The sequence below is a fragment of the Arvicola amphibius genome, chromosome 2 (assembly GCF_903992535.2).
Source record: "Arvicola amphibius chromosome 2, mArvAmp1.2, whole genome shotgun sequence".
NCBI lineage: Eukaryota > Metazoa > Chordata > Mammalia > Rodentia > Cricetidae > Arvicola > Arvicola amphibius.
Window position 1 is genome coordinate 139,192,814 of NC_052048.2, and position 13,197 is coordinate 139,206,010.

General features: G+C 46.2%; 1 protein-coding gene across 1 annotated transcript in view; it reads left to right on the forward strand.

Annotated features, from left to right (window-relative positions):
• Positions 1–4,334: 4,334 nt before the first annotated feature.
• The window catches only part of Jazf1 (JAZF zinc finger 1), a 321,042-nt gene continuing 312,179 nt past the window's right edge, over positions 4,335–13,197 (forward strand). The window contains exon 1 of the mRNA XM_038319197.1: positions 4,335–4,449. Within this exon, the coding sequence (XP_038175125.1) occupies positions 4,335–4,449 (115 nt within the window). The remainder of the gene's footprint in view (positions 4,450–13,197) is intronic.

The following is a 13,197-nucleotide window of genomic DNA, read 5'->3' on the forward strand; positions in this document are numbered from 1 at the left end:
ATAGAAGACTCCTAGGACTGAGTTAAGAGGACCTTGTAAAGCCTCTGGCACTCCCTCATGAGAAGAGGCTGCGTGAGTCCTACTCAAATTGTAGCCCTAATCTCTCACCCGTGAGGACTTCCAGAATCCACAAATCCTGGGTCTGCCCTTCGTGAAGTTTCTTGGTGCCATGCATTAGGAACCTTGCCTAGAGACTGGATCAAGACAAGACATTGGAATGAATGAAATAGCACTTGCTTGACAGCTCTTGTGAGTCTGATTTCAAACCTCTGGCTGCACTGCCCTGACAAGCAGTGGTTATTCCCTTCAAACTGGTGGTGGAGTGGACCCAAACTGTTCAATCAGAACTGCAGCAACTAGCTGGGGATCTATTAATTCCGTTCTGGAGAAGTCTGGGGGACCTGGCAACGGCTGTCATTACCATATGTATATACAGAAAGCAGGCAGAAGCAGCCAAGTGAAGCTCATGAAGAACACTCACTGTAGAGACCCAGGAGAGAGTCTCTGTAGAGCCAGCCCATAGTCCCGTGTAAAACAAAACCAGGGAACTAACTGACACCCAGTCACCAAGAGTGGTGGAAGCTGCTTGTTACTGGTAACAGTGGTGGGGCTAAAACTCATTGCCTGGCCATGTTAGGCAAGATCAGATTAGTTTTCGACCTGGAAAAAGATCAGTTCAACAAACTCGGCTGCATGAATGGTCAACAAGGGTGTAGAATAGTAATGGTCCTCTTTGGAAGAAGGCAAGGCCTAAGGAAAGTATGTCACCTGTGAAAGAAAGGCTATCGGTGGAAGTGCAACCTTGGTTTTTAAGTGCTGGAGAGAAGGAAGCATCAGACCTTAGTATAGGTAACCACAGATTTACCTGAGCTGAATGAAGATCTGAGCTCATGACTCATTCATTCTTCAAAGTAGTGGAGGGAAAAGCTGTGCCCCCAAGTCACTCAGGAGACTAGAGCTAATAAACCTAAAACACACTTTGTGAGGACACTGACTGAGAAGGGACTCACAAAATCCAAGAATGCTAGTTTGGAAGGCAATATAAGAATTAGGTTAGAAGCCTGGCATTCACATAGCCACGCCTCTTACAGCACCAGCAGAGGTCCACATGGGCCACAGGAAATACATGCTTTGACTGGGAGAGCATCCTCAAATCCGTCTGTGTGGACATCAGACAACTGCTCACAGATCTTGTGACTTCAGGTGGCTCCATGAAACCATGGGTCCCTACCTCCCTGACAGCTGCCCATCCTGAGGACCCTGGCATGCTAAGCTTTAGGGGACTCATACTGGGTAGCAAATCACCTGTAATGCCGTGTCCTATCCTAGGGCATTACTCCACATATATGTGGCCGAGTGACACACTGGGAGGTACAGCTCCATTGGAAGTGAGCAGTTTCCAAGAAAAGTATCTTAAAGGCAGGGAACACTTGTTGTTCATGGCCACTCTCTTATCTGACTCTTCGGTTCTCTTGCCATGCTGCCCTTTGAGACATTTTTACTCCCCCAAGCTAGACAGATAAATGTTTTCTCAAGAACAGAGGTGTGCCAGGCTCTTGGGAGCCACAGGTTGAAGTGTTTGGTTTACCTATTTTTATAGTCTAGATGTAGACTTTATCTGAAAGAACACACTCACAACAAACATTTTAAAATGTTTAGTATAACAGAAGGAAACATTCCGCTGTAAAGCATTTATTTATTTGCCTGTGGTTACTCTCTGTGTATCTTTGGTTTAATGCTTTGGTGGGTATACTGGCTGCGTGCACATGAGAAGGCTGCAGAATGCCCTTGCCTCGGTTTACCACATATATAAACCCAGTAGACTCGAAGATTTAAAAGATCATGACCATGTACCTCATCTTAAAAAGCCAAAAACATTTTTGCCAATTAAAAGACAAGAACAGACTGTCACATAAGCAAGCTTCAGTTACACACAGAGATGCAGTAACCAAATATACTGATCCCTGACAAAATGCAACAATTCAACACATAGAAAAGAATTTTAACTCTTCAGAAATTTTAGCTCAGGCGGGCGGTAGCAGCATAGGCCTTTCATCCCAGCACTGGGAAGGCAGAGGCATGTGGATCTCAGTGAGTACCAGCTCAGTCTGGTCTACAAAGTCAGTTCCAGGACGGCTAGGACTGTTACACAGAGAAACCTGGTCTCAATAAAACAAAAAATAAAGATAAAAAATAAAAGAATATTTAAAAATTAATTCATAGTTACTTTGGTTTTTCACATTAAAAAGAAATCAACATGCTCAATTGGGCTCATGAAGCTTCTGCTTTAGAAGTCACACCTTGTGATCGGAGGGATTTAGGGAATGGGGGGAGCGAAGAGGTGTGCATTAATAACATCCAGTCCCCTTCCTTCTTTCACGTATACACTTCTGGCCTTTCTGTGGCTGAGCTCTCTTGCTTGAGCTACCATTGGGCCTTCTAGGCTCTTTCTGAAGTTTATTATTTCACGCAGAAAGTAACTTCTACCTGAGAACAAAGTTGCCACTTCAAAGCTCAGGGTACTCTCCAGCTGCTGAAGAGTGTGTCATGGTGGTGGTGCCTACCATCTCTAGGGAGGCTGTTTCCGCATCCTTCTTGGCTGAAGATTTTGCGTTGCATTTCCATGTCACTGGGTGCAATGTCTATCTGCCAGATATTCTGCCTACCCCTCCGCTAAAGGCCTTCTTCCTCCCTGACTGGGCAGCTGAGAATACTGCACGGGTGTCAACATTCTCATTCAAGATGTAGAATTCTAACCCCTGCTCTTTAGACCCTCATTTAGCCCCAGTTCCCAGCAAAGCAGGTCCCTGGCTCATTATCAGGCCCTTGGGTGCCTTTCCCCCATCCTCACTTGGTCCCAAGAGACTATTTCTGACACCAAACTGAACTTTAATGACATGCTGCCCCAGCCCCTCCCAATTCAGCTCTCTCCTTGGCAAATTGTCACCTTCTAGGCTGGAAGAAGTGATAGACTAGATTAAAATGCCAATGGATGAGAGAACTCAGTCTCAATCTTTGTGACTGGGAGATTGTGAAATTTTTCTCAGTGACAGAAATACCACATATGCCTGTGTTTAATCTTGCACGAAGTGCCTTAACAATCCTATTACTAGAAATAACACAAGTGGTATATATAGTTTTAAAAGAGAGGATTTTTTTTTTTTTTGGTAGAATGTGCCAGAGGGTAAATGGAATTGTCCTAAGGAAAAAATGTATGAATTAGTTCATACATTTTCAGAATGTATGAATTAATTTTTAAAAACCGCTCTCTTGACTCATGTATAATGCTCTTTGGGCATCTGGAAAGAACATACACCTTGTAGGTCAAATATAATTGCAACTGGGGGTGGGGTCCAGAAGATAACTAATTCTTAAGAAGTTAACGGGTCATCACTACTAGGGTTTAAATGCTCACAAGATGGCGGAATCCCCACTCTTAAGTGAAAATCGAGTATGCTTTGACTGTTTCCAAACCATTATGCCGCCCTTTCTGCCATGGAGCAGCATGGCGGGAGCTGGGACACAGCAGCGGGTGCAGTAGGTGTTGTAATTTGGGCTAAGGAAATTATTTGAGTTTTTTGTTTTCTCAGAAGAATCAGGGAGAACAACAGTGATACATATGTAAAACATAAGTCAAATGCACTTGACAACCAAGCACTCTTTTTTGAAATTTAAATAAAGCTAAGATTTTCTTCTGGCCTAGGGGGAAAGCTTCATTAAAATCAATTAGTTAGTACAAACCTCCAGAGAATACGGACTTTTAAATTTTTTTTTTTAAATGAGAAAGTTTAAAGAATAAGGTGCACACAATTACCTTCCCTGGGTCCCTAGAGAATGTCACTGTCACACCTAGACAGGTGGCCAAGTGCAAACAAACGTCCCCCCCCAGAGGGCCCGGCAACTCCCTGAGTGCTCATCCGAGGGAACCATGTGTAATTAATAGATGTAGATCTATTAAGAAGGTAATGCACATAACCAAGGAGGCTCCCAGCGGACCGCAGACACCTCACACCGCGAAGGGCAGGCCCAGGGACATAAAGTTGGAGGCGGGCCCTGCCAGGTGAGGCCTGGGTCGCCGAGGTTGGGGCCCGCACAGCTGCAGGCGCGCTCCTGGTCCCTCCTCCCAGGCGCGGAGTCCTCCCCGCCCCCTCCCCGAGCTCCCGCCGCCTCCCGCTGCCTCCCGGAGGCTCGGCGCTGCGCTCCACCTCGCGCCCCCTCTCCTCCGTCCCGGGCTCGCGCTGCCCTCCCCGCGCCTGCCCCCTCCCCGGCCCCTCCCTCCGCCTCCGCGCTCGGCGCTCGCAGAGCCGACTCCGGGGGGCTCTCGATGTAGCACCATGACAGGCATCGCCGCCGCCTCCTTCTTCTCCAACACCTGCCGCTTCGGGGGCTGCGGACTCCACTTCCCCACGCTGGCCGACCTCATCGAGCACATCGAGGACAACCATATCGGTGAGGCCCGGGTGGGCGGGAGGGGGGTCGGGCGGCCGGGCGAGCCTCGGGATGGCGCGGGCCGGGCGTCCGAAAAGGTGCGGGGCGTGGAGGGCCGCGGGGCGCGGCGGTGGCCGGCCGCAGGGCGAGGGCGAGGGCGGGCGTGGGCCGTGGGGGGGCGGGTGCCGCACGCCGCTTCCGCCCGGCCCGAGCTGTCAGGCTGGCGGGAGCCGGGGAGGCGCCGCCGCGGCAGCCATTCCGCTTCCTCCCCCGCCTGCGTCCTGTCAGCGCCGGTTGCTAGGTGTGGCGCGGCGGGAGGGGGCCGCGGCGGCGGGCGCGGGGCGCTGCGTGCTGTGAGCGGCGCGGGCGCGGGGCCCGGCCTGGCACTGCGGCTGCGGTTCGGACGCCTCCGGGCCGCGCCCATCCCCGGCCGAAGCGCCCCGAGGCCCCGGCGGCGGAGCGGAGCCCGCGGGCGGCGGGCGGGCGTGGCGCGGCGCGGCGTTGCGGCTAGGCCGGAGGTGCGCCCGGACCCGCGGGGCCTGCGCGGCGAGGGCGCGGGGACGCGGGGGAGGGGCGCCCTGCAGCGCCGGTTGGGTCTCCCGGGACCTTGGGACCTTCTAAGTAATGCGCCTCTCGGAAGTCCTTGCACCACGTTTGCACACTCATCCCTGCCTCTGCCAAGGGAGATGGGTCGCGTACTTCTGGCTCTGGCGACCCAGCCACCTGCAAAAGGTGTGGCCCTGTGGGTTTGGAAGGTGCACAGGGCCGCGGGTTGCCTGGGTGAGGCTACCTGTGAATTGCCTCGGGAAGACCAAATGAATGCAGTGGATTCGGCCATGTGGATGCAGCTCACGTTTCTGCAAAGTTGAGAGAGTAAATCACGACTGCTGTGCATTTATGCACGAATAAAATGACACAGGGCTTTTTGCCCCTTTGCCTTGTAGAATGCTTTCTCCTTGCACACAGTGGGCGCGTGATAAGCCTTAAGTGCCTGTTCAGAGTGGGATTTGATGGACTGTCCAGAATGGACATGAAAATTGTCATGAAATCATGAAAATTGTCTGCAAAATGCCATTGAAAACAGAATTCTGATGAGTAATTGTCAGGCTTTGAAATTTGCAAAGTTTCAGAATATCTCCTTAATAACGTCTCCCATCTGTTCTGATAAAAGTGAGATAAAAGAGGTAGGCTCTCAAGTGTCGGTGGTCTTAAAAGTGGTTTGATGGAGTAGCAAACCTGCTGATTCATATCGACTAAAAGTGCTCCATGTATACAGTAAGTCTCTCATCGTGCCTTAAACTCTAGCGATGCAGTTTCAAGAGAGATTTTCCTAGTTCACTGTACTCCTCTTCCTCCTTAAGCTAGATGTGGAGGATAAATGTAAACAGTAGAAATACATAAAGACACATTATGTAAGTGTGTGTGAATGGTAGCCCCTGGCCTGCAGAACACTCATGGCGTGGCCATCCATTTCATCAGTTGTATCAGGGTAAACAAAAGTTCATGTAAGTTGAGCCATAGTTTTAACCTGTTTGCCTACCTACTTAGACTACTAGCTGACTAAAAGACAATATACATGTTTAATTATTACCGTTAACGTGAATTAAACACAATGATTTCTTTTGAATTAACTTGCAATCAGATGATTTAGACTAACAATTGGTAAATCTTAAGTCTCTTTCTTGAGTTGGCAGCTGTTGTCCCAGTATTGTGCAGACACCTTTTAGGAGGGTCAAGGTTTATGAGTTTTCTGAAACTAAGCTTTTAAGTGATGATGTCTTACTCCCAAAGGGCTAATATTTTTCTTTTAATGGTGAAAGTATTGAAAACTTAAGTTTAAATTATTTGGCAGATTTAACAATTATTATGCTTAGGAAATAGTTTGATCCAGCAAAGTTTTTGAAAACTAGATGTTAAAATGAACAGACCCTTGAATCCAAAACTTGAAGCGGTTCCCTGGAACTGCTGTTCACTTCAGATGAGAAGAGGCCCCTTACCTTAAAAGGGCAACCAGCCATACAGAAAGAGAAGGGAACTGATCTCACAAAGAATGATAACATATGGATTAGTTGGTACTGTATGAATATGTGTTGGGTGAAGAAGCAGGAGTAAAACCCAAAAGTACTCATGAAAGTGCTACATTTTTATTATTTATTATGATTTTGCTCTATATACTTTTGGAGATAATGAGATTTCTAATAAACAGTTGCTTTACTGATTTAATGTCCACATTAAAGATTCATAAAAGACCCACGATGTATATGTTATTTTACTTTCATCCAAGGTTCTTATTTAGTCTTCTATATAACCTTGAGAGGGTTAGAGATATGACTCTTTTTGACCTGTTACCATTTAATCACTAGTCAAAAGCACTGACAGAATTTTCAAGTCCTATAGTTTCACTATAACTATTGTTTATCATTCAAATCACTACATTACGTTGTGAATGGCAGTTTTTCTTATAAATGTATACTTCGCTGCATTTTTATATTCATGGCGATTCTGATTGTTGAGCTGATAGCTTCACCTTCAGAACACACCTGTTTTACCATGCAGTTCCATCTCCAGCTTGTTTTTGCCTCTTCCCATTTCTAGCACAGAACAAGGGCCTGTGGCTTCAAAGACAAAAAAAAAAAAATGTGCTTTCCTTAGTCTTTGTCTTAAGCAGTTTTTCTCCTCCTTAAAGATGTTATACATGTTCTGATTTGCTTTCTGCTGTTATCCTTTCATCTTCCTGTTAGTTTGGTCCTGGAGAGAGTTCCCATCTCTTGAACAACCCAAGTATTCGCAGCCAAAGCCTACTCACACGCACTCACTTGCATTGCCTTAAAATCCCCACAGCCACCGGGGAACTGTGAAGAGCTGCCCTGGCAGCTTGGCTATCAGTCCACACACAGCCCTGGTGCCGTTTCCTGGAGACCAGAGAAGTTTGCTCATGGTGAGTGGGTACTCAAGTTTGTAGAAACACTCTTGACGTGACCATCGTTAGTAGGTGAGACTAAACTGGCAACGAGGAAGCTTAGAAACAAGGAGAATACTAAAATTAGCAATGAAGGTCATGCCCCAGACTTCTGAATGAACACTTGTATCACGGCTGTGAAATCTTTTGGCTTTGGGACTCAGAAAGCAACTGTAATAATAATAAGAATCCTTACTTAGCTGATTTCATCTTTGGGTGCATTTGTGAAACTACAGCTGCATTTTCAATTTATTTATGTGATAACATAGCACTTGCTTTTCTGCCAGGGACAGCTCTAAGTACTTGGGGTTTTTTTGTTGGTTGGTTTTGGTTTGGTTTTTTGGTTTTTTTTTTTTATGGTAAAGGAAAACCAAAACCAAAACAGTAGATTTGGGGGTATCTTAAATGCTAGTGAAGGGAGATGAACAATAATTTAAGCAAATGATAGCATGTATTGAAAGGTAATTAATGATACTGAAAGAAAGTTAGAATAAGGTACAGTAGATTGGAGTGGTGAGTGTTGGAATTTTAAAGAAATTGGTGAGAATAGGCCCTAGAAGCTAATACAGGGTCACAGTCTTGAAAGAGATGACATCAGTGGGAGCCAGGAGGTCCAGACAGGGGAGAGAAGACATTTCCTAGGTCTCAAGACAGGGCCATGCCTTTGGAAGAGAGACTCGGGTATCTGACCCAATTTAGCTCTTGTAACAGTAGTGAACTAACCGGTCTTTGAAGACTTCCTCTGGATAGTAAGAGCCTTTCCTTAGCTGTCATTTATGCATTTTCCATCATGGGGTCAGAATCTTGTTCACAAGAAATAGCTTTCCCTACCCAGAACTGGTGTGTGTTCCTAGGCCTTGCACATCTCTAGGCTTGAGAACTGGTGTGTGTTCCTAGGCCTAGCGCATCTCTAGGCTTGAGAACTGGTGTGTGTTCCTAGGCCTAGCGCATCTCTAGGCTTGATAGTCTCACTTGTTTTCCTCTACAGTCGAGGTCACAAATGCACAGGTGCCCCACTTCATAGTGTGGGTATATAGGCTATCTAGTAAGTCCAAGTTTCTGAAAAGAAACATAAAGGTAATTCCTGTCAACAATGTAGATTAGTTTCCCAGAGATGAGTCAGTAAATGTTACAGTTTGAATATTAAATGTCTCCTATAGGGTTTGAATGTTTGATCCCCAAATGGTAGTAAGTTATAGAAGGCTGGGTCACCTTAAGATAGAGAACCTGTCTGGAGGAAGTGGGTCACTGGGAAAAGAGGGTCCTTGAACCCTGCCCTGCTTCCTGTCTATGTTCTGCTTTGTTGTGGTCTGTTGCTCTGTGTCTGGATTGTTGATACACTGTGACTAGCTATCTCACTTCTTGCCACCACACCAGACTGCACCCTCATGCCTTGAGCCAAAATAAATGTTCTTGTAAGTTCTTCTTCTGTGACAGCAATGAGAAAAGTCACTTCGATAGGAAGTTGACCCTGAGAAGTGAGGTGGCTACTGTAATAAATTAGACCATAGAAGCCTATTGGAACTGGTTTGCAGGAGGAATGGGGGAAGAGTCTGGAGCTTCAGGCTGGGAAGCCCCAGTATACTGTAAGTAGAGCTTACTGAGCCTTTCTGTTAGGAAGAACAGAATACTGAGCGAGAGAGATGTGGTCAGGAGAGGCCTAACTCATAACGTTTCAGAAGGAAACAAACACTGCATCAGGACCAGGACCAGAGGCCATCGGTGTTATCTTCTAGTAGACTCTGTCTTTCTTCTGTTCGTATCCTGGCAATTTAGTGAAGCCAAATTCAAAGGTGATGAACTAATTTGTTTGGTGGAGGAAATTTCAAGGAAAAATGGCATTTAGGATGTGGCATGGCTACTACTCAGTACCCTTAATCTAGGCTTACAGTTTAAAAGAGAAACAGATGGAGCAGAGGATGTTTTTCAGTCTAGTTTACTGAGGCAAAGAGCATGACCAGATTTAAGGTCGCAGACAAGGCAGCTGCTGAAAAAGCACTTGTAGTTATTAAGGAGATGAACATCATCAAAGAGAAACTTGCCGGTCTGCACTGACACAAGGCTCCACCTAGTGAAAATGCAAGCTCATTTGAAAGGAGAGTGCCTGAGCTGAGAGTGCTACCACAGGGCTTCCCTGCCTGGAAGCAACTGTCTGGGAAAATGTTTGCAAACTCAGCAATCAAGGGGCACAGAGCCACTCCAGCTTTGGCTCAGAGGGGCCAGGCTCAAGATGTCATCTCAGGATGACAGCAGAACTTGGCAGTGTCCTCCACATTACTGATTTTGAAGGCTTGAAAGATTTAAGAGTAAGGGATTTGGGGAGGAGGACTATTATATAGGTTTTTGCAAAGACTGGAGAACTGCTAATGCCAGGCAGTGTGTGGAAGAATTGGCTTCTCTGTAATGAGGCCTGGGAGGCCATTGCATGAAGCTGTGAAAACGAACTCTAAGTTGCAATGGAGACTCCAGGAAATTCCAGGACCATGGGATGTCCACTGAGGAAAGACTCAAGTGGCAAAGCTGGCAGGGCTACTTAGGCTCTGGAGTCCAGATGATTTCATCACGAGTGCCAAATGCCAAATATGGAGCTGAAGGATTTGGTGTTTTCCCTGTTAGCTTTTGGTCTTGCTTTGGTTTGCTCTTTCCCTACTGTGCTCTTGTTCCTCCCTGTTAGGATGGAAGCGTTTATTCCATTGTGTGTTGAAAGTATGTAGCTTGTTTTTGATACCATGGACTCAGAGTTAAGATAATTGCCTCTAGAGACTTTGATTTGAAACAGAGTTGGGACATTTTTTAGGTTTATTTTTACTAATGTGTATATCTTTGCAAGTGAATACCACATGTTTGCAGGCTCCCAGGTGAGAAGAGAGTGTCACAAGTGATAGCAAGCCATCAGATGTGAGTGCTGGTAACAAACTTAGGCCTTCTGGAGAAGCAGCACATGTTCATAACTGCTGAGCCTTCTCTGCAGCCCTTTCTCTCTTTTCAGAGTGTTCCTGTTTGTTTAGCCATTTATCATGCATTTGCCATTTCTGTATTTTTCTGGGAACTGAACTAGGGCTTCATGTGTCCTAGTCAAGAACGTTCCACTGAACTCTACTCCCATCTTACTGATGAGACTCTTAAAGGCTATGGAGACTTCTGAAGTTGGAGCACCTGCATTTTGCATTATGAGATGACTAGGACTCTGGGAAATGGGATAGACTGGATGTTGTGGTTTGAAAGGGAAATCCTTCTGAGAAGCTCCTGTTAGGCCTCACAAGGTTGTAGAACCTGTAGGATGTGGAGCCTTGCTGAAGAAGGTGGTTCACCAACGGTGGCCTTGGGGTTTTATAGTCCAGTGCCCTTTCCAGTCTGCTGCCTGTTTGCTGATGCTGACACGTGTGCCCAGCCACCTTAGACTCCCGCCACCATGCCTCTGCACCATGATGAATTGTCTCCTCAAACTGTGAGCCGTTTGGTCCTTTCCTCCTTAGTTGCTTCTTGCCAGGAATTTGGTCACAGCACCAAGAGCTAACCAACGCAGTAAGTGCTTGCAGTGTCAAAGAGGCATGCTGGTGGAGCGGGAGGTTGCGCAACATGTGCAGGCCTGTAGCCCTACTTCCCAGCCAAGTGAAGTGAAGCACAAAGATAGAACTTCCCTGTGGTTTCACGGCTGGTAAGTATGACAATTTTAATTCTGGATAGATATGCGAAGCCGAGCCTGAAAAATTTGACTGTCCTCTTCCTGTGTCCGTTCCTGTGCAACTAACTGGTCTGTTTCCCCTAGAATTTAACTGAAGTGGAAGCACCATAGTGAATCCTGCCTTCTTGAAATTGGTCATACACACCTCTGCAGCTTGTCACCCTCTGACTGTGGACAGCTTGTCACTCTCTGACATATGTATACTGTGTCTTTCTATAAAATGAAGATAATAAAAGCATCTGCCTTATAAAGCATTAATGAGAACTAAATGAGATTATATTGGTAAAAGACTCATCTCCAGTATTAAATTATCAGCATCATTCAATTTCTTGCCATTTGTGTATTTCCTAAATAATATGTTTGTAGTCCTCATAGGAAAGTTGCAAGAGGTTAATGATAGAGGCGTATACATCTACCTGCAGTGCTGTTTAGGCCACTTTAACTTTGATGTAATTCTTCAGGGAATGCCGGAGAGATTGAGCCTGGGAGGTAGCCTCTGTGCCTTCTGCTTTGCATTGCAGCCTTTGGCCACATTTACTTCTATGTGGCCAGAAGTACTTCAGATGCTGGCAAGAGCCTTAGCCACTATGGACTAGGAAAGTGGTGTCAAGGCCAGCAGCTTACAACACGGCCTTTTCCTTGGCCCGAATGTGTTTGAAAAGACCAGGACTAGAAAGAGGCACTGTGCCTGGCCTGTGGGCACATTCCCCTGATGAGCTTTCCTGTAGGGAGAAGGGATGACTGGAGATATTAATAACCTGAAGGCTGGCTGCTGCCTTCCTGCTTTCTCTGCACCCTGTGGCTTGGCAGCAAGACTCTGGGTTCAGAGCTGACAGGTCTGAAGTGCGCACCCTCTCACAGGCAACAACCCTATCTGTAGAAGAGCCCCGACTACAGCTCTCTACTGAATCTCAAAACACTCTCTTTAATATTTTCTACACCTGTTCATTTCTCATCTAGAGTCAAATCAACCTATATGAAACATCTCTATCGAACATGCTCTTTAGTAAATTCACCAATAAACGTGGCTTCCCTTTAGTGTAAAGTTTCTGACATGTAGGCCAAGTATAGCTTCCAGTGCTCTGCTTTTGGCTGATTGGTAGACAAAAGCCTCCATAGAGGAGGTTTTCTTCAGAGTCCTAGATGCTGTAGACATCTCCTGTGTAGACAGTTTTAGAAATGCAAACTGACAGCTGGTTTCAGAATCTGATTCTTACCATCGATGACAGGGAGGAGGCCTCAAGGCTAAGGCGGGCTGGTGACACTCAGAGGGACTTTCCAGGGATCATCTGGGAGCCAAAGCCTGTCTGTTTTAGACCCGTATCTGAGGCAGGAGGCAATGCTCCTAAACCATGGGGAATCCTCCTTTCTGGTCTTTGTTCTGTGCCTTCTCTATGTTTCTCTTTCACCCCGTTGATCTTGCCTCTGCCTTCAGAGTTTGATGGCGCCACTATGGCTATGACTAGCTATTGAAGAAATACTTTCTGGGTTGCATATATTCATTTTATTTCATGATAGTCTGATGGGCAGTAGGTTTGCTCACTTTGGAATCTGGAAATCAGAACTTTAAATTTATGTTTGGTTTTCAAAATAACTTTCATTTTAGACTCTTAAGTGTGAATTAGAAGAAAATTACATTTTCTTGGGGCCAGTTAGATGACTTGGGTGGGTAAAAGCTCTTGCTACACAAACAAACTCAAGTATCTGAGTTCAGTTCCCAGAACCCACATGATGAAAGGAGAGAACTCCTGAAAGTTGTCCTCTGAGCTCCACATGTGTGCTGCGGCTCATGTGTGCCTGCACTCAAACATACCACACACACATACACACTGCCACACCACACACAAGCACGCACGCGCGCACACCACAGACATATACACCACCACACCACACACACACACACACACACACACACACACTGCCACACCACACAATGAACATTACAGACATACACCACCATACCTAACACCACACACATACACACTGCCACACCACACACACGTACACCACAGACATATATACCACCATACCATACCATACCACACCACACACACACACAAATTACATTTTCTCCTTAAAGAAAATGCTGCAGTAGTTTTCAGTGTTTTAAAAAGGCAAGCTGTAG